The sequence below is a fragment of the Haliaeetus albicilla genome, chromosome 21, assembly GCF_947461875.1.
Source record: "Haliaeetus albicilla chromosome 21, bHalAlb1.1, whole genome shotgun sequence".
Lineage (NCBI taxonomy): Eukaryota > Metazoa > Chordata > Aves > Accipitriformes > Accipitridae > Haliaeetus > Haliaeetus albicilla.
Window position 1 is genome coordinate 17846566 of NC_091503.1, and position 25826 is coordinate 17872391.

The 25826-nt window shown below is 42.7% G+C and overlaps 1 protein-coding gene across 1 annotated transcript in view; it reads right to left on the reverse strand.

The window, feature by feature from the left end:
* Window positions 1-25489, reverse strand: part of NEDD9 (neural precursor cell expressed, developmentally down-regulated 9) — a 39594-nt gene extending 14105 nt beyond the window's left edge. Inside the window, exons 1-2 of the mRNA XM_069809090.1 lie at window positions 25402-25489; window positions 7806-8246 (exon numbers count right to left, since the gene is read on the reverse strand). Of these exons, the coding sequence (XP_069665191.1) occupies window positions 7806-8246; window positions 25402-25413 (453 nt within the window). The 5' untranslated portion in view covers window positions 25414-25489. The remainder of the gene's footprint in view (window positions 1-7805; window positions 8247-25401) is intronic.
* Window positions 25490-25826: the final 337 nt, after the last annotated feature.

Genomic DNA, 25826 nt, shown 5'->3' on the forward strand with positions numbered 1-25826 from the left:
GTAAGACTCAAGATGTGTGAAGATAAGGATATGTGACAAATACTACCCTGATACAGAACTGATTTATAGTTCTTCATGTTGTTTCCATCTTCAAAATACCTGCTTATTTTCTCCTATGCTTTATGTCCATTTGTTGTCCAAGAGCTATGCCTATGAAGATCTGCTTTTCTGCTGTAACTGTACATGCTCTCATGGCTAAAGCATGTCCAGATGTCACTGATTCATGGTGTGTTAAATTAGAAATGCCTAACTTTGCAGGCTCAGGGCTTTAAAAAGAAACTTTTAAATGTGGTTACAAAGTGTCTCACCAGTAGGTGCCCAGTCTTAAAAAATGCCCCCATGGTATTTGAATGTAAATAATAAGTAATGGAATGGGTGTTACACTTTTCTCCTTCTGAGGTCGTATTATTTCAACCAGATTTATGCAAGTTTTGGGTTGTGAGTCTTGAAGATGTACAGCAGAAGGTGTGAAAATGATTTAAAATTAAAAATGTGAAATCATGAGCTGGCCATGATTCAAACTCTCAACTGCTGGTGATACAGGTATAACCAACTGCTTTTCAACTAGCCTAATCCTGACTTGTCAACTTTTGGTGTGACCCTTTCTATTAACCAGCACACAAACGCAGGTTCGTTACACTGTTTTTCAGTTTTGTGTTTTTCCTAAATCTAAAGTGCAGGTTTGTTATCTTTCTAAACAACTAAATATATTACTTTTTTTTTTAATCTATGGAGTTACATAAATAACCTAAGCTCCCATTAGCATAAAATGACAGGGCTGTATTAAGTGTAATGGAATGGTGGTGACTTGCTGTAGCTTTGGATTATGGTGTTCAATTTTTGCTTGCTGCTGGTGTTCATGATCACAAACTAAATGCAGATATAAAGGTCTCTGTCTCTACAGACCTTACAGAATGAGTAGTACGAGGCACATAAAAAGTTCAACAATTTTGTCACTGACAAGACTTTACTGCCTTTTTTTTTTTTCTTTTAATGATGCTTTCATGACCTGATCATGCTCTTGCATCAACTCTAGGGCTTTCTGCCAATTGTGTTATGAGCAACATTTCTGCCTGCGTCAGTGGAACAGGCTTGGTGCTGGCTGGCCTTGAATTGCAAGGCTGACTGGGAAGGGGTATTTCCTAGCTTCTGGTGGAGTCATTCTTGCTTACAAAATGTGATTAAAAAGAGTCAAACCAATGCTTCAGAGGCTGTCATGGTTTTTGAGAGGAAGAGAACAAGAGGGACGAATAAAACATACCTGTTATTATTAAATTATCAGCATTTTAAAGAGAAGTGTGAAAGAGGATACTTGTTCAATACTCTTGCTAAAAGTTTTTTACCAGTGCCATCCCCATGACAATTACTCGCTTTTAGACAGACAGTGACATCGCCATTTCTGCATGTGTTGGCCAACAGTGCTAATGAGCTTGTGTTGCAGTACTGCTGTTAGAACAGGCATGCACTCTGAAGTAAATGTCTGTGGATGGATATTAAGGAGAAACAAAATCCCCAAATTATTGTGTGCTAAGTTCTTCTAGTGGAGAAATATGTTTATCTGATAAAGCACTCTCTGGAAACCTGTGATTAAATTTGAGCTGGAGTTTTGATTAATGAGAAGTGTGTGGTGAAACTCAGCACCTCAGTGTTTTGGTATCTTGCCCATGATAAATACTTAAAGCAGTGTCTTGCTTTGCCATCCCAATCTGTCTAGTCTTCCCATTTTAAAAAGGTTGTCGCATGAAGAATCATTTGGCAAACATGCACTTGTTTTCTATGCTAGTAATACTATGACTGTCTCTTCTCAAAGACAGAAGCCTAAATTTAGGGCAGGTTTGCAGGAGGAGAGGAAATGAAGAAAAAGGATGAGAAGATGAGGTGCTGGGACAGGTAGGGCAGACAGTGGTCTTACTGTTTTGAATGACATGAAATCCTAAAGGCTCACAAACAATAAACCAGTTTGGTTCAGCCCAAACAACTCGTTTCAATTCTTTTGAGGAGCTTCATCTTATTTCTGTTATTTCTTCCCGTCTATATTGAATTTCTAGATGGAAAGTTGGGGGGGGAGGGGGGGGGGAAGCTTCATTTGGGAATTGAAGTAGGGTATTTCCATGAGTTCTTGTTTCCCTTCAAATATTTTCTTTCTTCCTTTAAGACGTTTCTCAGAAGAGATCCTTCCCTGTCACCAGTTTCAGTTTTGGTGAATTAGCATTTCCCAGTAGGCAAAAAAATGGCTGAGATAAAGCATTGCCAAAGAGTTTCAATTCCACAAGAGTGCTCTTGGAGGTACACTTGGGCAGAAATAATGGAAGTGTCCCTAAATCATTTAGGTTGGGAACTAGGTTGCTCTGAGAGAAGCAGGCAAAGAAAACCTTCCATCAAGAAGAAGCTCAATTTAATGTGATTTGTAGAGGTTCTCTGGCTCACAAGCTATATTCTGGCTTGATTTTGGTAGGGGTTTCTCAAGGCAGCTGTATGGACAAGTGCTCCTATTAACTGGTGTTTAGATTAGCATAGCTTGCTTTGGCAAGTTTATGGAAGCTATAGACACATTTTAAACAGATATAAACTCCATCATTAATTGTCTGTTGCATCTATATAATTATTATATACCAGACCTCAGTCAGGACTGATTGTGCATACAAAAAAGTTGTGATGGCAAGACACAATGGGAATATGTTTAGTGTCTTTTAAGGATTAGGGATGGACTGTCTTATGGAAAATTTGTCTCCTAAGAACTTAACTACATCAATTTCACTTTGATTCCATTCTAATGATCTGTTTTGGGAGAAAGCTTAATTTAGATTACTTTTTTAAAAAAAACTGATGCAATATTACCACTGCTATTTAAAAAAGAAAAATGGAAACACTTCATGCCAGACATGTGGAATGATGATATTCTGAGGCTAATTAGTCTTCCTTCAAAACAAAACATCTACAAAAATCATCGAATGCCTGCAAAGCCTTTGGATTTCAATAGAACTATGTTTTCTGACTGTTAGCAACCCATCTTCATCTATCCATTTCCTATCTCCAGAAACCACACTTCCTCCTTACGAAGAGATTCACTTTTTGAATAATCAGTTTTCCACTCACGTTTCTGTAAAATGCTCTGCTGCTGTGCTTGGGTTTTAGTACTTACAGGGAAATTTAGACTACCCAAACTTAGTGTTTGGTTAGTGTGTGTTCAGATGTAACCAAAAGTCCAGTTAGATTTCTAATCAGCAAGAAACAAGTCTATAAGCTTGCATTTTTCTTTTTATTCCTTTTTTCTTTTTTTTTTAGCTAAGGTTTGATCCTGTACTTATGCTTGTGCAGGTTGATTTGTGTCCCTGGGGACCTCGGTTGTTGGATGAGATTGCAGGGCTGGCCTTTTTTCTGATACTACAGGGAAAAAATGCATGCCTCTGGTCTACAAATAGAACTGATTAAAAAGAGCCCTGTGCTTAGGGAGAAACAGGGAGTAATGTTGAGCTCATATGTTTGCTCAGCCTAATAAAATGCAGTCTTTTTCTTAAAATACTTTTCTACGAATCACATCAGTGAGTAACTACTGCTTACTCTAACTTGTGGATGAGGGTTTCTTCACTCAGTGGTTTTCATGGAGACCGCTGAGGATAGATTAACTGCACAGGCTTTTTATCAGTAAAACGGCTTTTCTCCTATTAGTGTCACATGGAAAGTTACAAATGAAACTCCTGAGTCTAAGGAAAAGGCTGTGTGCTGTTTTTACCATTGAGTTTGCATTTAATTTGAGAGAATTTCACCCTTTAGACTGTACTTTATGAAACAGGGCACCGAGTGTTGAGGTACGTGTTACCATTCCTGCTGTACTCAGCAAATTTGCTGTGTGTTCAGCACTTCTAACACTGAAGCAATATTTTGTTACAAGGGATACAAATCCCCAAAGCAGAATTTGTAATGTGAAAGCAGAAGAGGGACTAGAAGATGACTGGGCCATTTAAGTAAACCGCATCACAGGAAGCTCTGGTATTTCAGACTTGAGGGTAAACGGGGACATTCTATCTTGGAATGTAAATATATTTTGTCATCAAAAAAAATGGGACCGTATCTAGTATTTTGTAGTTTGTTGGCAAATTGTGTTTGCCACACGACTCTTTAATATACTTAGTGTATGTCTCTTCTTACTTCATAAATGTGAAAATAGGCAAGAAAAAAGATAACAATGTAAAGGCAGGCTTATTTCTGGAACAAACGTTATATACAGCCATTTGTTTCCTCCCAGCTAAGACAGTACTTGTTTAATTGGAAGGAAAAACATCGTAACGTGGCTAACTGGCTTCTGCTACTGAAGTCTGTGCCAGAATTGTCAGGGTAGTGCTGCTTGTGGGGTGGTGTTTCCACTTTCTCATGGATTCAACCAACATGACTCTAACACAAATAAAGACCAAGGAACAAGGTCCATTCCCTTAGCCATAGTTTACCTAAACCTCCTGCTGAAGGCAGTGAACTCTTGAAGAAGGTGGAGATCACAGGATGTCAGGGTGTGAAACCCTTGATCTGTCAAGGGGATGTTTATACTCGGAAATAGGCCAGGGATGTTCACGCGTGAATAATTTCCTTCCCTGTCCTGCTTTATCCACTTTTAAAAGATGGATAAATGTGAGTGTTTCCTGAACTATAAAACTCTAGTTCAAACAGACCAACAAACAAAAAAAAGCTCATGTCTTCCAAGTTGGCATTGATCTCTATTTGCCTGAGTTTGTCCACGCCTTCTGGGAGTTGTAGTTCAGGGCTGGTAAGCCCTGCAGTGCAGCCTCTTCCCTGGTTGAACAGCTGTGACCTATCAGCCTCATATTCTGTTTTGTGCTGATTTCCCTTGATCAAAAGCTCTCCTGAAAGCTACTGGTTCCTACAGAAAGCTTTCAGAATTTGTCAAAACTGTTTTCCAACAAGGAAATGTTTCCTTTAAATTTTTTGGCCAATGCTATTTTCAGGATGGCAGGGACAGCACAACAGATCAGTTAGGGGAAATACTGAACCAGAAAAAGAGTGTTTAAATTACAGTGGTGTCTTTTTTTTTCCATGTCACTTTCACTATTTTAAAGCTCATGTGTGAACTAATGATTAATCACAGATGCAAAAGAGACTTTGTGCTTTGACAGCACCTTTCCCAAAGGATGTGCTCCAAGTAGTCTGTCCAGAATGAGTTCCCTCATAATTACCCCACATATTTTGCAGATGAGATTGCTGAAGTGCAAAAACACCACTCAAGACTATGCAGAAGTCTGTGGCAAGGATAAACCCCAGGTTTCCTGAATGTCAGATTTGTCTGAAGATTCTTTCTCTTTGGTTGCAGGAAAAGAGAGTGAGTTTGAAGGCAGAGCACAGAAAGAAGGAATAAATTCTAAGGTACAGCTTTTGTATCTTTATGCTCGTCAGACACTCTTCACACTTAGGGGTGTAACTATTTTGTGACTAAACATGCAGCGCAGCTATAAAAGCTTGGGGCTAACCAAGGCTAATTTTAAACCATCCCTCGTTATCTCTGTCATTTGTACGGTGAGTTTTAGAAGGTGGTATTTTTATTTGATAGAAGGAGCCGATACAGCTCTGTTGTCAACAACTAGCTTGGCTAGAATCAATTCATCATTATAATTACCTGCCTCAGGACTCCTTTTTGAGTTGCTTTGCCTTTCTGGCTAACAAGATGTGTTACCTCAGCATAGCTTTATAACATGCCTGCTGTTGATTTACTGTTGCTTGAGGCTAGACAATTCCTGCCTGACAGCAGTTCCTAAGCTTTGCCTGTAAAACTTGTATGGCAGCCAAACCACACATTTGCACAAAGAAAATGGGCAAATGTGGCAGAAATGGATAGGATAAAAACTGCTGCTGGTCCTGCTTAGAATGGTGTCTAGAGGCCACAGTCTTCTCTAGCTACTGCTATGGGAAGGAAGAAGGCTTACATATGGGACGACCTCATAGCAAAACCCTTCAATGTCCTTAAAACTGCCCAAATGCACAACTTGCTAACCAGCTGTTTCTGCTGATGGAAGAAGGCGGAGTGGCTCACTTAAGCCATTGGGCAGGTGTCACAAGTCTGAGAAAAGAGATTAATCGTTTTGGAAGTCAAAGCAAAGATTCCCAAAGTCAAATCTTCAACATTTCCTGCTTTCCTTAATACTAAGGATTGTTTTTACTGATCCCTAGAGGAGGAGGAGGATTTGGAGGACAGACTGTTTGCTGAGACAAGTGCTAAAGTGCTTCCCTTTAATTAGGCTTTTCTTTCACAAGGGCATTAACAGATAGTTGCAGCTGTAGCACTAAAAAGCAGTTTTGCAAGATTAGGATGCTAAAGAATGGAGTATGTTTTAACTCACCGAGTCCTCCCTTACCAATAACCCTACAGTTCTCTCTTGTCTACCATGGTTTCAATCCCAATGGGCTCTTCTTAGTGTAGAACTGAACAATTCCAAGGGACTAAAGACATAGCTGCCTCTGATCAAAGCAACAACAAAGCTCCCATCTCTACCTGTGCAGCAAGTGCAATTTTCTCATTTTATCTTCCTGCACACCCTACAAAGCATAATTGTGGAAAAGCTAAGCAATCAAACCTCTTTATAAGTTGACTTGGAATGATTTCATAGGTCTTTTTCTCTTGCTCATAAGGAAAAAAAATCCACTTATTCTTATCAAGGAAAATGAAATTATAACAAGGAAATAGAAGCATTAGAAGATGTCTTCCAAAGGCCTGATACGAAAGAGTTGGGGGTGAGGCAGGGGGAAAAACCTGAAACAGACTGTCTTGCCAATCTAAATTAGGAGGTGAAAGTTTAAACCAGTCAGGAAGTTCCTGACAGAGACATCTGCTCAGAACTTGTATATAAATACTATGCTTTAAGCTCTAAAGGTAAGGAGGATGCTAAAAGCTGGAGCTATTTTGCTGGGAATGGAGGGACTGTAGGAACTTCTTTTTGGCTTGGCAATAAGGGGTCTGGAAGGCCAGGAGAATCTCCTTCCTCCCTCAGGTACCTTCCTTAATTCTTTTCAGCCACCAAGGAACTGTCTGCCACCAGGGTACCTGGCAGGTGCCCTGCGAAGGTAAAATGAGGGAGTGACAGAAGATGAGGAGAGCCTGAGAGGGACAGCAGGAATAAGGGGGAGGCCCCACATAATGCAATGCCTCTCACTGGAGCCTTGGGAGCTCTCATCTGCTGCAGTAATGGCTGCATCATGGAGCTGTTGCAGCTCCCACTTTCAATCAAGAAATTTAGCTGTAGATAAACATCACGTGCACCCTTATAAACTTTAGGTTTGGTATTAAAACATCCCTCATTATCATCATCCTCTTCCTCCCTCACTCTTCCAAATATGGCCCTTGTCTCATTAATCATTGCTTTCTCTTTGTAATTTAGACCCACTGGGACTTCTCCAGCAGCACTATACATAATTTTTAATTAAACAAAAATTACTTGGGCGGGTGATGTAACTGTTCATTAATTTGTGGGAGAGTTAATCTTACTGCAGCAGCTCTCTTCTGAGCATATAATGCAAAAGTGCATAGGCCAGATGTGTTTCAGCTTCCCTGGGAGCCTGTGAGGACACAAGATCACATACCTCCCCAAATGCTCTACCGTGCATCTCAGTTGTGAATTAAGCAATCCATTAAGAACTGGACCTTTCTCTTCTTCCCACAGCAGTAAAGTTACAGCAGTAACTTATGTATATTTAACCTTCCTACATCTTAAGTCCACAGGCTATAACTAGACATTAACCACTTCACTGGTGGTCAGCACAAGTGACCTGCTTTGGAGCTATGACATGAAACCAAATGCACGCACCTTGTTAGTCAGAGCTGGACCATCAACACATCTCTGCATGGAAGGTGGCACCTGGTAAATATCTTGTCCCACTAGACCATGACCAGTGGGTATTTGATAAATTCCCTGATTCAGATGGGAAGGTGGCACTTGGTAGACAGGATCCCGTGCTGAGGCATGTGAGCTTGGCACTTGGTAGATCTTTTGCTGGTTGAAGGACTGATGCATCAATCCTGAATTGGACATATCCTGGCCAGAAGGACTGTCCTGTACCACTGGACCTATCAGGAGTTTCACACGGTTGCCTGGAACGATGCCTTGCCGGCCATGTAAGGAGCAGAGCCACCATCCTTCAAGACCTTCAGTGTTCTGTTCTATCACTGTCAAAATATCTCCTTTGCGGAAGGCCAACTCTTCTGCGCATTCAGGGACATTATCGTACAGGGCTCTTGCCATAAGATTCTGTGGAAAAAGAACACCAAGAAAAACAAATGAACAAACAAGCTAGAACTTTTCTAAAACTGCAAGCACATTCTAGGTGGAGAGAAGAACTGAATTTGAAAAAGATTGCCCTATAAATGTGCTCTGTATACTGCTACAGCTAGCTAGCTGATATTTAAAATAAAACTTGAACAAGACTCTCAGGGACATAATCCAGAGCACTTGTTTCCAAACACTTTTCCATTTGCAGGGTCCCAAAAGACTTTCCACTAGAGGTGCAGATCCCATCAGTGTAAAGACAGTGGGCTGGCTTTTCTTAGCTGCCACCTGCAGGCTCCTTAGAGTCAGGTATCTGTAGACCACCTGGTGAGAAAAAACGGCCTAAAATACAAATTGGCAAAATGTCACAGTTTCTGAACTACGATGCTCATGTTGGTATGTAGCTCTGTGCCTTCTCGGTCTTTCTGTAAACTTCCTTGGTGGCACAGTGCAGCATAGCACCAGCTTAACAGGTGAAAAGCCTCTTCCCCCCCCCCCATCCTGCTGCCTCAAAACCACCACCACAAAACAACCTCAAAGGACAAGGTTCCTCAAAGACCCACTCTCTGTAGAAAGACTTTGAAGAGAACATTATTTAAAAAATAATGTGCCCAGTGACCCCAGCTGGAGTCATGCCTTTGCCATGGGGAAAGCTGTACCAATCCCTGTGGGCCTCTCCTTATGTCAAAGAACCTAAGAATTTAGTTACCAAGCATTACCATAGAGTATGTCTATGTGTAACTTGGGAGGAGTCTAAGGGCAGCCAAGCAGTGTCTTTGACCTGTGTCAACATAGTTTAAGCATACTTATATGTATTTTGCTTGATTATGTCAAGTGGAACAGTAACATTAGTATAGGGAACTTCACACAGGTCTATTCCCAAGCATTTGACTAGTGTTTCAGGCAGGCTTTGCAGCTTGCCCTGACCTCTGTTTTGGTGTGGCCATGCTACCAGCAGTAACTCTGCTAAGAAGTTTTAGGCCAACTCTGAGCAGATGTAAGATTGTAGTCTGTGAGGTACAGGAGGTGTGTTACTAACAAGTGCCATCTCCTCTCGCAGACTGAACCAGCTCCCTTCCCTCCTTCTCTGCAGGCCTGTATGGCACATCCAGTTCTGAATAATTGGCCAAGCTTAGGTATTCAATGGAAAGTAGGCAGGCTGGCTGTATTGACATTCTTGGACCCCTCACAAAGGCCATGAACATTTAATTTCTTGGCTCTGGTGATATTTCCAAATGCGCTGGCAAGAACTGCTCCATGCCTGCCTGCTTTTCGGTGAAGGCAGTCAGGAGAGATGGTTATAAACTAATTGTAAGCACTTGAAAAAATATACGAAGCCCTGGATCTGGAGCATTCTAGCTGAAGTATTTGGATGCAGTACACAAACTGAAATGGTACGAATCCACTGTGATAGGATATGCAGCTGTCTTGAACATTTATCTTCCCTCTGTTAAAGGGATAGTGTCAAGTACAGTTTAGTGGTTTTATCTGTCATATTTATCCTCCTTCTTGGACATATAAAAAAAATTTTTTTTTATCCCCCACTTATTGTATCTTTCCCCATTGATATACACTGATGTTTTCCCACCACCTCTGTGCTTCATCAAGACAGCAGACTTCCATTTGACCTTCTTCAATTCAACTTTTCTTAAGCGTATGTCACGGTTTAAGCCCAGCCAGCAACTAAGCACCACGCAGCTGCTCACTCACTTCCCCCCCACCCAGTGGGATGGGGGAGACAATCAGGGAAAAAAAAGTAAAACTTGTGGGTGGAGATAAGAACAGTTTAATAGAACGGAAAGGAAGAAAATAATAATGATGATAATAATAACAATAATAAAATGACAATAATAATAATAATAAAAGGATTGGAATATACAAAAAAAGTGATGCACAATGCAGTCGCTCATCACTTGCTGACTGATGCCCAGTTAGTTCCCAAGCAGCAATCCATCCCTCTCAGCCAACTCCCCCCAGTTCATATACTGGGTATGGTATGGGATACCCCTTTGGCCAGTTTGGGTCAGCTGTCCTGGCTGTGTCTCCTCCCAACTTCTTGTGCCCCTCCAGCCTTCTTGCTGGCTCAGCATGAGAAGCTGAAGAATCCTTAGTATAAACACTGCTTAGCAACAACTGAAAACATCAGTGTGTTATCAGCATTATTCTCATACTAAATCCAAAACATAACACTATACCAACTACTAGAAAGAAAATTAACTCTATCCCAGCCAAAATGAGGACAGTGTAGCATATGGCCAGGAGGTTGTATGAACAGCTGACTGGTGGATGGAAAAAGGGTAAGCTCAGATGTCACATAAAAGGTAGATGACTATGCTTTTCCCAAGACATGTAGTGTTTGAAATGGGGTGCATGAGATCAGTTTTCTGATCCATCTTCTCCAAATGGGGGATCAGCTTTCAAATGTATGAGAAACACTGGCTTTGCCTTTCATCAGCATCATTAGTGAGGTCAGTTTAAATTAAGCTTTGGCTTGGAAAAGCAGGACTGCCATTTTGAACTCCCATGTAAACAGGAGCACTGGGGCCCAGCATTCCCTCTGATGTACGCCTACTCAGCTCATCAGTCAACAACGCCAAGAAATGTGAATAGAGGTAAAGCAGAGAGCAGTTTTGTTCATGCCTTGGCAGAACTGTAAAACTGTTCTTTAGCACAGTCAAAAACAGTGGTCTCTTCTCGAACACTACATCTGTGCTCTTGCTGTGTTGACCTGGCTGCTCAGCTGAGTCCAAGGAGCTCAGAAAAGAAAAGTTCCTGCCTAGTCCGAAATATTCAAGTTAATCTCTTATCTTTCCACATTTCTTTCTAGTGTGCCTTTTACAGGAGAAATCTACTAATGTGACTAGCTCAGCCTGTGCAACTGACTATTTAAAGGAGGCTTTTGCAGAGGATGTTGTTTAAAGGAGGAGGAAGATGGGGGGGGCATAAAACAAGCAGGCTAAATCAGTGATAAATGTTTATTCTTCTATATTTTGGTGATTAAAGGTATTTGAAAAGCCTGATTAGCTTCTACAGCAAAGCAATTCTCAGAACAAAGCTGGAATGGTGGTAGAATTAGAACAGACAGAAGTTCCCATGTGATTTTTTTTTTTCCCAGTTGCTCATTATCTCTGTCCCAGTGACCTTCTCACCACCTGGCATGCAGTGTATTAATACTTTCTGGGTGTGCTTCAAGAACTTCTGTGCTGCAAACAGCTTCAGATTCTCATTGTCAGTGTTAACTCAGGCACCAGTATGTGAATTATACTAATTGGTTGCCACTTGTTTCACAGCAATTTTCCAAAGGCCCTTTAAATAATGCAGAGCCATGCCACCAAGCATCAGCAGCAGTGAAGCAGGCAAAATATTCCTGCAAGTAAGCACTGGGACCAGAACCTCTAAGCCTGTTGCTTGTTGCCAGCATCATAGGCACTGTTCCTGCTAAGCAAACCTTCTGTGTTTTGAGCATTTCCCTGACTTCATTCTTCCTTCACAGGATTTCTTAGTATGAGCTTCAGGAACGTGCCACAGTTGCTTTCATTAGTCATTAGAGTCAGTCTTGAGAAAAATGAAATTGTCACCACAGAAGGTCATCAGGAAAGCTTTTGAAAACCACAGAGGTACCTTTAATGTGCTGTGGTGATCAAGATGGTAGTCTCTACTTTTCCACACACAGAAAGAAGTCCTGGTTGGAGACATTCCTCAATGCCTGTGGGTTTTATCTGGATTGATTTGACAAATTTGAATAATTTTTGGATGCTGTGGGCATCACAGCCCTCATCTTGCAAGTCTCGCTCTCACTGGTCTTATCAGCTAAGAGACTGGGGAGGGTTATCTGGCATTAATTGGACTTGCTCTTAGAGGTATGGATCGTCACTCATCTGCCTGTGAAACAGGCACCAAATTACCACTAACATTGATATGAGAAGGCAAAGGCATATCAGTGACTTTTTTGTTGACTAAGTGCTGAAATAACCATGGCCATTTCCTAAACAAATTCGTAATAGAGAAGGGGCTGATGAGAAACTTGTACTGGAGCTTGGTTTTGCAACTGGAAAGTTGCACAGAAGTCCCTTTATATTTCTAATACAAAGAGACAAAAGGAGGGCAACAGATTCAGAACTACAAATTCAAGTTCTGTAATGGCAGGGGAAAAATGATTTGATCCTAGAGAGGGAAAAAATTTTGGTTTGCCATAGAAATCAGCTGTGCTTCATAAAATGAACATACCGGCAGCTATCACCTTCTTTTAATAAGATTAAGGATGGAAGTGTCTGTTGCTCTCTTTTGGTCCAGTTAAATTAACTACATGATGGGTGCAGTGGTGCTCTCCTCAAAATCTGAAAGTACCTGTGGTCTATATAGAGCTCCATTCTCCTGAGCTCTCTGTGTAACAGCCACCATACCTCAATTAATGAGTGCTTCTCTACAACTAAGGATTGACTGGAAAGATTCAGTTCAGCTTTTGTATCCTCAGGCCTAGCTAGCAATACTGGGATATTTGGAAGTCAAAGCCAGGGTCAGGCCCCCACTGTGTAATACTCTGTACAGGCAAAACAAAACAAAAAAACACATTTGTTCTCAAGAAGCTTAAATTCCTCTTAACCTTGGACTCTTGAGTGCAGTAGAAAGCACCTTCTGTAAAATCACTTAAATAAGGAAGTTTCCCAGTCTTCTGTTAAATAAAGTGCTATCCCAGTCGTCAGCAGGTCAAAGCGAAAGGGAGCCTGACGCTAATGACAGCTGCCTGGGGATTTTAGCTGGAACGTGCTGCAGGAAAAGGCTCAGTGGACTTTGTTGATGCCTTGTGTCAGAAACTCTGTCTAAAAGATCTAAAACTGAAATGGATATTCTCTAGATTAAATGTAGATTACAGTGCCTGTGGTCCCAACTTTCTACATTGGTTGAGACAAAAGTAAAGCTTTCAAGGTCTCTAGGTAAGGTGAACCTGGGATTTGAAACTTCTGATTTCTCCTTTAATGCCAGTTGCAAGTACATTAGATAAAAGGCACAATTTGTATTCTCCGCACGCCTTAGATTTTCTCACTTTTGCATCCAGGATGCATGTCCTAGTAAATCCTGACTGAGAGCAAAAGACGCTGTCCTGAAAGCTATCAGCTGTTCTACTTGCAGAAGCTGAAGAAAAAACCCTAAGACTCTGGAAACTATTTTTCTTCTCAGATGCTGAAGGAATTACAGGCCAAATTCAGATGCATAAATGAGGTCTATTATAGAACAGTCAAAGGTGTCTACTCTCTCCTTAGCCTACTGCACTTGATGGTTAATGTGCCTGCCACTGAATAAAGACACATGAAAATACTTTGAAGAATATGATCTGTTTTGGTTGGCCTTCCCTGCAGCGATGGGAACTGATAGAATTCTGTAATTTGTGGTTTGGAGGATGAAAAGGTTGTTTGCTGATGAGGCTGAGTGCCGGAAGAGGCAAGAGTTAAAGAAAGTGGTGGAAACATCTACTCTTCCTGTTAAACACATCCAGTGATGTGGGTAATGAGCATGCGAGGTGCCCACAGCCACGGAAGCAAACACCAGAATAATAAATGACATGCTATGAGATTAAATACAATGGACTCTTTAAGGGCTGAGTGTCATGGTGCCAAGCTCCTAGTGGAGGGCTGCCAACTTGACTCCTCAGCCAGCTCTGCAATGAATGAATGCTCGAGGAAAAGGTTCAACCAACCATAAGCTCAAAGAATTTCAGTCGCTTCCCTTAGAGGTGCAATATGAGGATGTTCCAGAGCATGCAGGCTTGTGGATACTGATCTCTGCTCTGTGCTTGGCTGGTGGGGTGTGTTGTTTTGCTCTGCTTTGTCTTGTTTTTAAATATTACTTCCTATGCATAGAGTTTATGTGCAAACAGAACTAGGGAAATCACCTCTGCTCTTAACTGAAAAAGGGTGGGACCCCTTTTTTCTATTATTGGATGAACTGTTTCTTAAAATGCCAAATGGCTTCTCTTCTATGTTTAGCTAGCTTAGGAGAGGGAAGGAAGAGAGGAACAAAGGAAGGAAAGGTGGGGGAAGACACTCCAAAGGAGTGTCTGTCCACAAACCAGTAGCTTCATTTCGGTTGGATCACTTTTAATTATCCATCACATAATATTTTTAATACAGATTCCCCTGTCTTTTAGGTTTCTTTAAAATGAATGACTGCCATTCCAAACTAAGCTTAAGCATTTATGTACCCTTGTACAGTTGCAGTAGGCCTGTGATTTGCCTGTGAGACTGAAGAACTGATCTGAAAACCCAGTAAAGAGTGAGTTTTATTCTAAGACAAACAGTTTAACTACAAGCCATACTCGTAGAAGAGAGGGAAATTTGTGCTCTGTTGTGCCTCCTGACAGAAGGGCTTCAGTGCAAGGGTCATTGGACAGTTTAATATTGTTCTTTTTAGCTCCCATCTCCTTTTGTATTTCTCACTGTCACTGCCCCTGAAATAAAGAATTTATTGTGCTGTGTTTGCAAGGAAAGAAACTATTGAGGTACAGTAGGTAACAGGTCTACCTTTAACAAGCAACTTTTCATGAAGGCTACTTCATACAAGTTGACAGAGGTCACTGAATAAGACATTCAGCCTTGAAAAATGTCTGTTGCTGGTCTCCTTAAACCTGGAAGAAGGCAGTGTGAACAGCAAAGGCATTATCTGGTACATACAAAGCTGCACTGGCACGTTCTTACAACACGTCCCTGTGGGCACCGACATGGGGAATGGACTAGGATATGGCACCTTGCTGCTTGGCCGTAACAGCCCACACACACGTGCAGACCTGTAACGGTTAATCGCCAGCAACAAGCTGTGTGCAGGTAACCCATAGCTATGTAGAGGAGGCAGGAAGTGCTACCACAGCATGTATGAAGAGCTTGCTGCACTACCAGGGTGTTGCAGTTACCACACGTTCAGCAGGAGGACTCTGAAAGGCCCTTAGCACCTAGTTCAGACTGCAGGTCTGCCTGCTGGCTCTGGGAACTGCGAGCTTCCTTGGCTCACAGCTAATGACAAAAGACGGAGCCTGGCTGCAAATGCTCAGCATAGTAATGTTTCAGCTCACTCTTCCAGGCAAAGCCCACAGTTCCACTTTTCAGGCACTCTCTTGCTTTCTTTCACCAGAAAACCAAAGTTTTGTTTTAGTGCAGATACTTTTCTGGTCAACCATTGCTAGCCCAAATAATTACAGGTCCTGCTGGATGGAAATTAAGGCAGTTTTCCATGCAGATTTGGAAGGCTGGCTTTACAGCTAATGAGAGTGCTATGAGGTAACAGGCTGAGCAGAGCCCTAAGGAGGACAGGTCTTCATCCACCTTAAGTATCCTTGCACTCTAGTCTTGTGCATCTCCGGAACAGAGGCTGTCAGTCATGCCAAGGTATGCCAAGCTGCCTGGAGGTTGTGATGCGGAAACCCTTGGGTCTGCAGGGGAGAAAGGCAAGCGTCTTATTTCAGTGTTCCACCGAGCTGTCCCAGCCCCTTTGTCTGGCCTGAGAGGTCTGAATTTCAGAGTTTGTTCTGGCTGGGTTTTTTTTGTAGCATGGCCAGTTACACAGAAAGTTAAGGCTGAAAAATGGGAATGTCCCCTCCTTACTGGATCACACTTGGATAAGCCAAAGCAGGCATTATGGCTGTCATGCTCTGGATATATTCACTGACAGTTTATCCAGGCACAATACTCCACCCAGCAGGGGTGGCAGGCAGGCAGCGAGCAGACCGACTAGGGCCCAGGCACTTCACACTCCTGCTCAAGATGCTGATGTGGTCCATCAGTTCACCCAAGACTGGGATTCAAATGTAACATAAACATGTGAGAGACTGAAGGCTCTCTGGTCTAAGAACGTTTTTTGTTTCAGCATAGCTGCTCCATTTTTAAGCAAATAGGAGATGTTTGTGTATCCAGTTTTTTGTAGGCAGTCAGCAAAGTACTTGGTGAAACTGAGGCACAGTGGTGAACCTGCAACTAGGGAAGGAATCCAAATGCCTGAATCCACAAGAAGGAATTAGGAGGGTAGAAAAGGTGGGGGAGAAGTAAAAAGGAAAAAATACGAAAACAAAGGTTAGAGCAGGAGATCCTAACCAAAGATTTGACCTGTGTGAATAAAATACTTCCTTGTTCTGCACCGAGTGCATCAGCTTATTGCTGTGCCTGACAGTTCAAACTGGACAAGTGAGTTGAAAAAAAAGTTTTCTGGCTCTGTATTTATTAAGAGCAACAAAATAACTCTATGTTGGCTAGATGGACAACAAGCTAGACTTTATTTGTACATTTGAACGATATTCTTTTGTCTCTTGATTGAGTTTTGGTTTTTGGCTTGGCTGGTGTTATTTTATTTTAGTTAGAGGGGATGTGAGGTGCGGGGGTGCTGCTCTGCTTTCCTAGGCATTACAAAGGTAATCGTAGAAATATAATTTAAGGTCAGATGTTAAATAAGGAGTTTATTTACCCCTTCTGTTTCTGATGCAGTGAAGGATGGATGTATTGTATCACAAACACCATCTAAATCGCACAAAACCTCTGAGGTGCTCAGTGAGCTTGTAGGGGGAGTTTAACAGAAGTGGCAACTCCCTTTTTACTACATAGCAACCTTCTGTTTGGAGTCTGTGCAGTGAGACGCAACAGGTCACAGCTACATTAGAAAAGGGCATATCTGAGGTAATGCTCTTTCGCTCAGCCCTGGGGAACACCCCTGAGATTAATGCACACTGCTTCTGTGTTGTCAGACCACCCACCCTGTTTTGGAGCTATAGTAGAAGACCAATACAGTTTGTGACAGTAACATTTACAGTGAAGCAGAGCAGTGATCCACTGGTGACATATTCTGATCTTATTCCCCTGCCCTCCAAGTTCCTGGTGTTTTACAGGAATGCATTTTCTTTGCTCTTTCTGGGAATGCAAACTACATCCCCTGACTTACCTTCAAGTCCTATTAATACTTTGGGAAATTCCACCACACCTAACTCGCAAAGTTTTCTGTATATGTTTTACCCTTGTAACCAGTTTCCTTTCCCCCCACCCAAGGAAGGGTGTGATCTAGTTCCATGACTTTAAAAGGTCTTTTCAAATCTGTCTGAGGGCTGTGTGCCTTCTGTGACATCAGTTGGGGAGGGGGGGAAGGAAAAAATAAAGCATGCAAACAATAGCCTTAGAGTAAATATGATCTCACTGTGATTAAACCGCAGTACATCAAAATCAAAAAGCAGATGGAAAACCTAACTTCTTTCCCTCAGGCAAGCAATTAAAAACTTAATGAAAGGAGATCGGATGTTGAATGCTTAAAAATTGAAGGAGCAGAGCAGAATGAAAAAAAAAGAAAAAAGATGGAAAGAAAGAATCCCAAAACGTGTGTTTTGAGTTCTCAGTTTTCCATTTTCTGGCATTTGCAAGCAGTCTTCTCCCAGACAAAGTTTTCTTACAAAAAACCCCCTCCTCCCAAATTTAGCCCTTCTCTACGCAGCTCTGGGAAAACAATCACAAGTTGATTGTCAAGAAACCATAGCTGTGTAGACACAGGACCTCAGTATTGTCACCAACTTACTTCTGTCTGATGTCTTCAGCTTTGTAAAGTATGATTCTTTTTTTTTAATTTTTTTTTTATTTTAAATCTAGAACTTAGCTGAACTGGGACATGCTATTCTTCCTCCAAGTCTCTCCAAAAATTCTCCATAGAAGGGGAAGCCACCCTTCTCTGTCACTTTAGTGTTACCATCTGGGATACTACACAGCAGCCACAACTTGGGATGCCCTGAGAGTCCAACTTACTGAAGAGAAACAAGCTTGGGAACTCAAGTTTCCAGGCTCCTGACAGCCCTCAGCAGGCTGGTGGGGGGACAGGCTGCAAGTTGCCTGTGAATCAGACCCACTTCCAGGGGAGCAAAGCCTGGCTGGTAGATGAGGCTTGCCAGGTCCGGTCAGGGTCTTCTTCATACCTCAGGGCAGCGGCCAAAAGTCAACAAGCCTTCCAGAACAGCTTGATTTTGGCAAGCTGACGTTTTCTAGAGAAGCATACCCCTGAAGAAGGGAGAGTGTGTGAGTGCATTTTAACCAGTTATAGTTACTATGCTTAGTCTCAGACTGAAATGCAACTTTAACTGCATTCTTGATCATGTGAGAGATTGGTTTGTGCAGTTTCTGGGCTGAGAACAAGATAAATCAGTATAAGCAGGGAGAGAGAAAAAAAGAGAAGATATCTGCTTGTAAACTAGGCCCTTCTATAACAGTAAAAGTTGGTTTATTACCCCTAAGCATTTTAACTGGATGTAAAGTCCATAGGACAAAGGCATTCATGACCCAACCTACTGCAAGCTGTATGTTAAACAGAGAGTGCACACTTGCAGTTGTTTTGTACTTAACCCTTTGGATCAAAAAATTCCTTTGAAAGAGAATCATTGAATTTTCATGGTCTGTATTTTTCTCCCCCTGCCCTCAACTAAGCCGGACATTCATTGGAGGAATTGAGATTTACTCCTAGGATCCTTCAGCATTTTCTAAGATTTGTTGTCACCAAATGGTTGACAGTATTGCTATTGCTAAAATTTTCAACCTTGCTGTGAATGAGGACTGCTTAAGAAAGGGCTTCTGATGTGCTGACTGCATTCCTGTAGAGTAAATCCATTCTTACTACTCTTCCTTTTCTGGGCAGGCTAATCCACTGACTGTGAATGAAGTGTTTTTAAAACAAACAAAAATAGAAAGGCAAGAATGGGCCTCATCCCTATAGAGAAAAAAAAACCCACACAATTTTTGCCATGCTATGCACTTGTGTTTCTAGGACTGCAAACTATAGCTTTAGCAGTCCTGTTTCTTGTCAAACACAAGCTACGTCCAAATTTTCTGTGGAAAAATGAACTCCTTAAAATTAAGACAGTTTCCACTACTGTAATGTCTAGACCAAAAGGCAAAAGAAAAAGGTCACTTGCCAAGAGCAGCCTGTGATAAACAGGCAGCAATATTCATGGCTGTACTCTTAGCTGCTATAAAGCGACCTAGCTTCACTGATACCGAGAGCTGCAGCCACTAACAGGCAGCTAGGAGTACCTCTAAATGCAGCTTTACTCAGCAGCAGCCCAACTTAAATATTGCTGAATACATGCCATAAATATTCTTTTGTAGTACAGTCCCAGAGGACTGTGATCAATCCTACTGAAGACCTAGCATAAAGCATCTTTCAGGGGTCAGAGTACTGTTGTAACAGGTAAACGTCCATTACTTTCATGGATGCTCAGAGAGCACCTATTATGTAAAGAAGCATCTTGAAATGTGACTTGCACATTTACGATTCCAAATGTTACTGCATGTGAGCTCCTACAGAGGTGTGTGGACTTTAATGTCTCAAGAAGTTCAGCTACTTGTCTCCATCAAGTGCAGACAGAAATGGGAACAGTAGAAGATAAGGGTTCTCCACAATTGCTCTCCACTGCAGCTAAGGCAGACACCTGTGCATGCTCCTCTTACATGCTTATGTCGCTTTAAAAATGAAATTAAACTCTAGATCTTGGAGACAGGCGGATTCCTAATTCCTGTTGGCATGAATGGGATTTTAAGTACTTAGATGTCTGTGACAAGCTAGTCCAAATAAAATAAGCAAAACAAAAGTGACTTTACCTAGGCCCCTAAGTGACCTAAGCCCATCTATTATATGCACAAGACATTCCCGTGCCCTTAACACCTTTGATAACAGCAATATGACAAGGAGGAAGCCCTATGCTCCAGTGAGAGTCTTCTACTTTTTGTATGCACAGAGATACAAGGCTGTTTGCTATTTCCAGATACTGGGTGTACGTCCTCTTCTCCTGTACTTCTGTGCAAGAGCAGGACCTCATGCTTGGCTGAGGACTACCAAGAGTGCAAGTTCTTTGTGAGAAGAAAAAGGCTTCTTGTCTCCTACCGTTTCTAAAGTTGGCCAAAGTAGCCAGTAGGTACACCCATTCCAGTAGTGATGCATGGAGGTGTGTGTGACTCAGGAGAATTGCCTCATTCAGACTTTTACTCGGGTCACTAGACGCACCTGGCCTTGCTGCAATGATGCTGGTATTTGTCACGGAGCACAGGCAGTTCAACAGTATAAGCTTCTCCTGAACCACCACACGTATGAGTTCAATGTTCAGTGATAAGATATCAGTGCAAGTATAATCTCTTCTAACCCCACTTGCTGCTGTGCTTGAGATCGTAAGATTCCAAAGGTGAGTTTGTACATGGTCTTAGGAATTGTGCTCCAACACTTAACAAGTTCAAAATAACACTTCATGAGACTTCTCCAAAGTCTAACCTGTATTCTGAAAAACAGTGGTTATCGGCTTAGAAAGGCTGCAGAACCCTCCTAAAATGTACTTTCATTTTTGCTTTGCAGAAGATGTTCCATAAAGTCTTCCTATTAGGCAGTTCTCCTGCTCTCTGATCTGGCAGGTGCCCCTCTGATCAGGTCTTTTGATAGTATGGCAGTGCTTGCAATGACTAATGTTGAGTCAAGATACCTAAGGGCAAAGTAATAGTCTAATGTGACTGCAGCCTCTAGCAGAATCTTAAAAGCATGAGTAAAAACCCTAGATTAGTATCCAATACCTCTTGTACTATCTAGGGTCAATCTGAATTGGAACTATCAAAAATATAAGGAAGACTGTTCTGGCAGTTCTGCTTCCCCATCATGTACTAGGAACTACTGGACAGAGACAGATTAGGCTACCAGGTTCTTGTTGAAATAGATTTACAGCTGTATTACTCAAGAACAGCTGTTAGCATGAAAACAGAAGTTTAGAAATCATGCAAAAAAACCTGCATGCTGTTAGCTGTAATGCTTTGTGATGGCTCTTCTTTTTCCTCTGAAACAAGTCCTGTAACTTCCCCCACCTTCAGCAGCACCTCCTTCTGTAAAACAGAATGAACAGCACCTTGCTATCTTACCCAGCCTTTGGTAGGGCAAACAAATTCTATTGTGGGAGTTTCTCAAATGCCCTGAGGTATTGAGGCAGTTACCTCTATTAAGTATACAAATACATACTTGACCCAAAATTGGAGGCTTATAAGCAATACATAAGTTTACCAGGGGCTGGGAGGGGGTGGGGGGCAACACAGAAGCCACAGTGGGAAGAGTGGGAATCTGAAAAGGACAGTGGCCCTCCAAGCTTTAGGAAGGAGCCAGTCCTACTGCTACATGTCACTAGTGTTGCTGCTGATTTAGGCCTGACCCTGCTAGACTTCTGTCACCTTCCTCCATACATGCATGGAGGAGATAAAAAGCATGGAAACTTCCATTGCAAATTCACAACGGTAACAGAGATGGCACAAACTTGTACAGTTTTTCCCCTTTGTTGGTTTGTTTCTCTAATACTACCTTTTACAAGGTTTTACGGTTCCTATTTACTCCTAAGTTTGATTGTCACCCTGTGATCGCTGAGATAGCAAAAAAAAAAAAAGGAAAACAAAGAGGAGTGTGAGGGATAAACAAAACAGAGAGGATTTGGTTAGTAAAGTACAGGCAGTTCTCTTCCTTTTACATGGCCCAACACTCAAAGTCTTTCATTGCCAGGGTTACAAGCAGCTTTTCACAAGCATTCCTGGTTGGGAATATAGTATTTCTTCCCAGTGACACTATTTTGTTTGTCTTGGCATACAGGCATTGTAACCAAGTCTATATATTACAGGACTGTGCCTTAGCACAAATGGCAGGCATTTCAAACCCTATTTACTTAGGGTTCTCCCTTGCCCAACAAATTATCTAAAAATAGATAATCAAGACCTCATACTTTACGTCTACGTCATTCCTTTTGGCTTAAATGAGGTAAGGAATGCAGGGGGTTTTGTTGTTTTTTCTCTCCTCTTTCACTAACTGTTTGGATCTTTAGTAAACAGATAAGTCCCCCTTTCTCCTTCCCCCTCTTTTTTTGTCTTGTGAACAGCCAACAAGCTACAAAAGCCTTGTTATGATAATGTCTTCTCCCTTTTGCTTCTGTCACACTTTTATTGCCTGAGATAAGGGCATTGGGATTGCTGGCCAGATACATCCTCTCCCATCCATGTTCCTCTCTGATCATGGTAACCCACTGGTATTTCTGTTCCTATATAGCACATTTTAGCTGTAACTGCTTCATCCTTGGAATCACAGTCTGGGTTTGGTTTCAGAAAGGGTTGATCCTACCTTCTGGATTACAGATTACTTGAACAGCATCCTGTGAGACCTTGATGGGATGCAGTTTTGTGGTACATGGAGATTTAGCACAAAAGGATGCTGTTGTCATCAAATGAAGAACTGGGGTGTTGCCATAATACAACTGCACCCTACAGGAATTAGTTTCTGAAAGTAGCTTTTAGACAAGGAGGACTAAGAAATGCTCACAACCAACATAGAAATATTTGTTATGCTAACATTTCCTATCTTTTCATGGCTCAGGGTAACTTTTGTGTTCTCCAGTATTTAACTAGCACATGAATGGCAGAAGAGGACCTAATCTGGGGTTAAATTTGTCTTTGCTTTAAACAGTCACATCTTCACTCAATTTCACACAGTGTGCAAAAGATAGACAGAAGTGTAAAGACATACTAAAGACATATATAAGGTAAAATTCTGAACTTGCTTAAATCCACAGGGATTTTCCCAGTGGCTTTCAGAGGAGTCAGACTTGAGTATTATGTTGGAAGGATGTTTAAAGAGTGGGATGGACAATAAAAGAAGCTTAGGTAAAATAAGAGAGCGAACAAGTCTTCAAAATGTTTATGAGTGAAAAAAGGGTAGACTGACTAGCGGAAAGGATTTCTAGACCAGAAATGATCTTGGGTTTAGTCACGCTGAAAGTGAAGCCACGAGTGATGGAGAGACATACTCAGGGTCTCACACATAAGTCAGTTCCTGTTCTGTCCAACTGTTAATACTCTAATTAAACTCTAATAAGAATCTCAATCATTTCATTAAATGAGGCCTTATCTTATGGACTATCACAATGAAAGTAAAGAATGACAGGCCTCAATATAACACCAGGAGCAGTTAAATAGACCCAACTCTGCACCTGGAATCTAAGCCACCTCTGAAATGATGGTATGTCCCCAGGCAGCCTGTAAGCATGCTCTGTTCCTTTATTTTCTGTATACAATAAAAACTATAGGACTTTTGTTTTTCTATAGAAAAATAAAAGAAAGAAAGCAAATACAGAAAGAAAATAATAGACACTGAATGAGCAGGTATTTTCTTTCTGTGTTACTCCAGGGATAAGAAATAGATCAGGGATAAGAAATAGATCTAAGAATGTTTGTCCTAGTTAAACAGTGTAACTACTTGACATTTCCCAGGGAAAGTAAACACCTTAGTCTGACAAGAAGGCCAAAACCCTCAGTCTTTTTTTTTTTTTTTTTTTTTTTTTTTTTTTTATGGCTCGAACGTTCTTTGTCTAGCTTTCTCTGTCTAGAGTTACGTAATCACAAACCCAAACCAAAATGCTCATTCCAAACAGACAGGGCAAAGGAAACATTACAGAGCAGGGAAGACTTCCACCTTTTGAGCCACCTTATCGGTCCCTATTCTTGCAGTGCCACTGGGCTACATATGAAGCATGATCTCCTTGTATCAGAGGAAGGATAGATGGTGACACCAGAAGTCAGGAAGCTGTGTAACTATGCAGGACCATTATTTTGCCACTGTGACAGAAGTGTCGCTTAGTCATGGGCAGCTGCAAAGCAGTTCATGAGCTCTAGACTAACAGTGACACTGCTCTTCTAACCCCAAGTGCCTGACATTTTGTGGTAAGAGTCACAGCTTCTCTAAGCAGGTATAAAGTCTACCTGAACTGATTTGAGGGGGAGTAGAAAGGGATAGGAGATGAATTTGATCTCAGACTTCAGAACAGTTGTTTGAGACAGAATTAAAGGAAAAAAAAATAATTTTCAAAGTCATGGAGTATCTTTGTCTATCTGTATCTTAAACAATTTCTTTTTCCCAGTTATTCTTAACCACCATGAGATGGAGAAACTGGCAGCAGCTTTGAAAACTTAACTCTGACCTTTCCCAAAGTTTGGGTATGAGAGATGCTGAAAGCCTGGGCTGAGCTCAGACATATATGGAAAAGCATGAAAATCTACGTATATTTACCTAGGTATCACTCGCACATCTCATTCTGCCCTTATATATATAGCCTTATACAATGCTATAGCATTAGGGCTCCCATGTAGGAGACACTACACCGCCTAAATTCAGTAAGAAGATGGACTTCACTTCCAAAGCAAGTTAGTCTCCAAGTAAGTATATAATGTGTGACATTTCCAAATCACTTTTTTATTGATGCTGAAGTTATTTTTGGCAGAGAAAGTAAAGTTTTTCCTTCCCTCCCCCTTTTTTTCCGATCACACAAGATTATGGTATGTCTGTACAGTAATCTAATGCCCTGTGGGCAATTCAGTACCTTGCCCAGACGTTTCTAAGTAGAGTAATATTAGGATGAAAGCCTCCACATCTGTGTCTTCTGAAGAAAAACCTCTAGTAAAAGGTTAAGCTAGAATCACTTATATTATTTAACTTGGGAAAGGGGGCTAGGCTACCCATTTTTTTAAATATACGGTGGTTTTGGGGTTTTTCTTCTTGCTCGTGACCCGAACAGACCGCCCTGTAAAACTGCGCTGTGATGACGAGACATTCACCAAGGACTGGAAAACGGGGAGAAGCAGCGATGCCCGTCCCGAACCGACGCTGGGCATCACGTACAAACCCGCCTTTCCCGAGACACCGGGCTCACACCGTTCGCTAGCGCCGGCGTAAGCGGGCGAGGGGCCGAGACACCGGGCGGGAAGCCCCTTCTCCCCCCACCCACAACACCCCAGAGCACCCGGGGCGGGCGGGGGTCTCCGCCGGCCTGCCCCCCCTTCGCTGCCCGTCCCCGGCACCCCCTTAGGGCTCCGTGCCCGGAGACAGCACGGAGCAGCGGGCTCGGGGCGGCTCGGCCGCACCACCCCGGGCCAACGGCTGCGCCCGCTCGTCCTGTGGGGGGCACCGAGGGGAGCCCCGAGCGCCCCGTCCGCCCGCCTCCTGTCAGGGCTGCGGCCCCTCAGCGAGGGCCGCCCGGCTGCCGCCGGGGAAGCCGCTTGACAAGCCCGTGAGACTTCAAAGGCCTGCCCCAGCCCCTGCCTCAGCCCCGGGACGGCGCCCGCCGCCGGCTCACCTTGTACTTCATGGCTGCGGAGCGCTGAGGGGGCCCGCGCGGCAGCTACACCGCCTCCCGCCGCATCGCCGCCGCCGCCGCCTCCTCCTCCTCCTCCTCTCCGCGCCCCGCCGCCCGCCACCGCCGCCAGGCTACCCCGCTCATTTGCATAGCGCCCCCGCCATTGGCCACGCTCGGGGACAAGGTGGACCCTCTCCACCCACCCCCCCCGCGGCTCCGCCCTCTGCTTCCCGCCCTTCGGGGCGCTGAGGGCGAGCGGGCGCGCGAGGCGCCCCCCGCTTCTGTGAGGTGGAGGAGAAGGGGTCCCACAGAGCGAGGGCCCCGCTTCTGGTGGGGCACCGGGTCCGCCCGTGCCCTCTCACAAGCCGCTCACCTCGAGTTCCCCGCACGACAGGGACACTCGGAACAAAAGGCCTTCTGTCTGC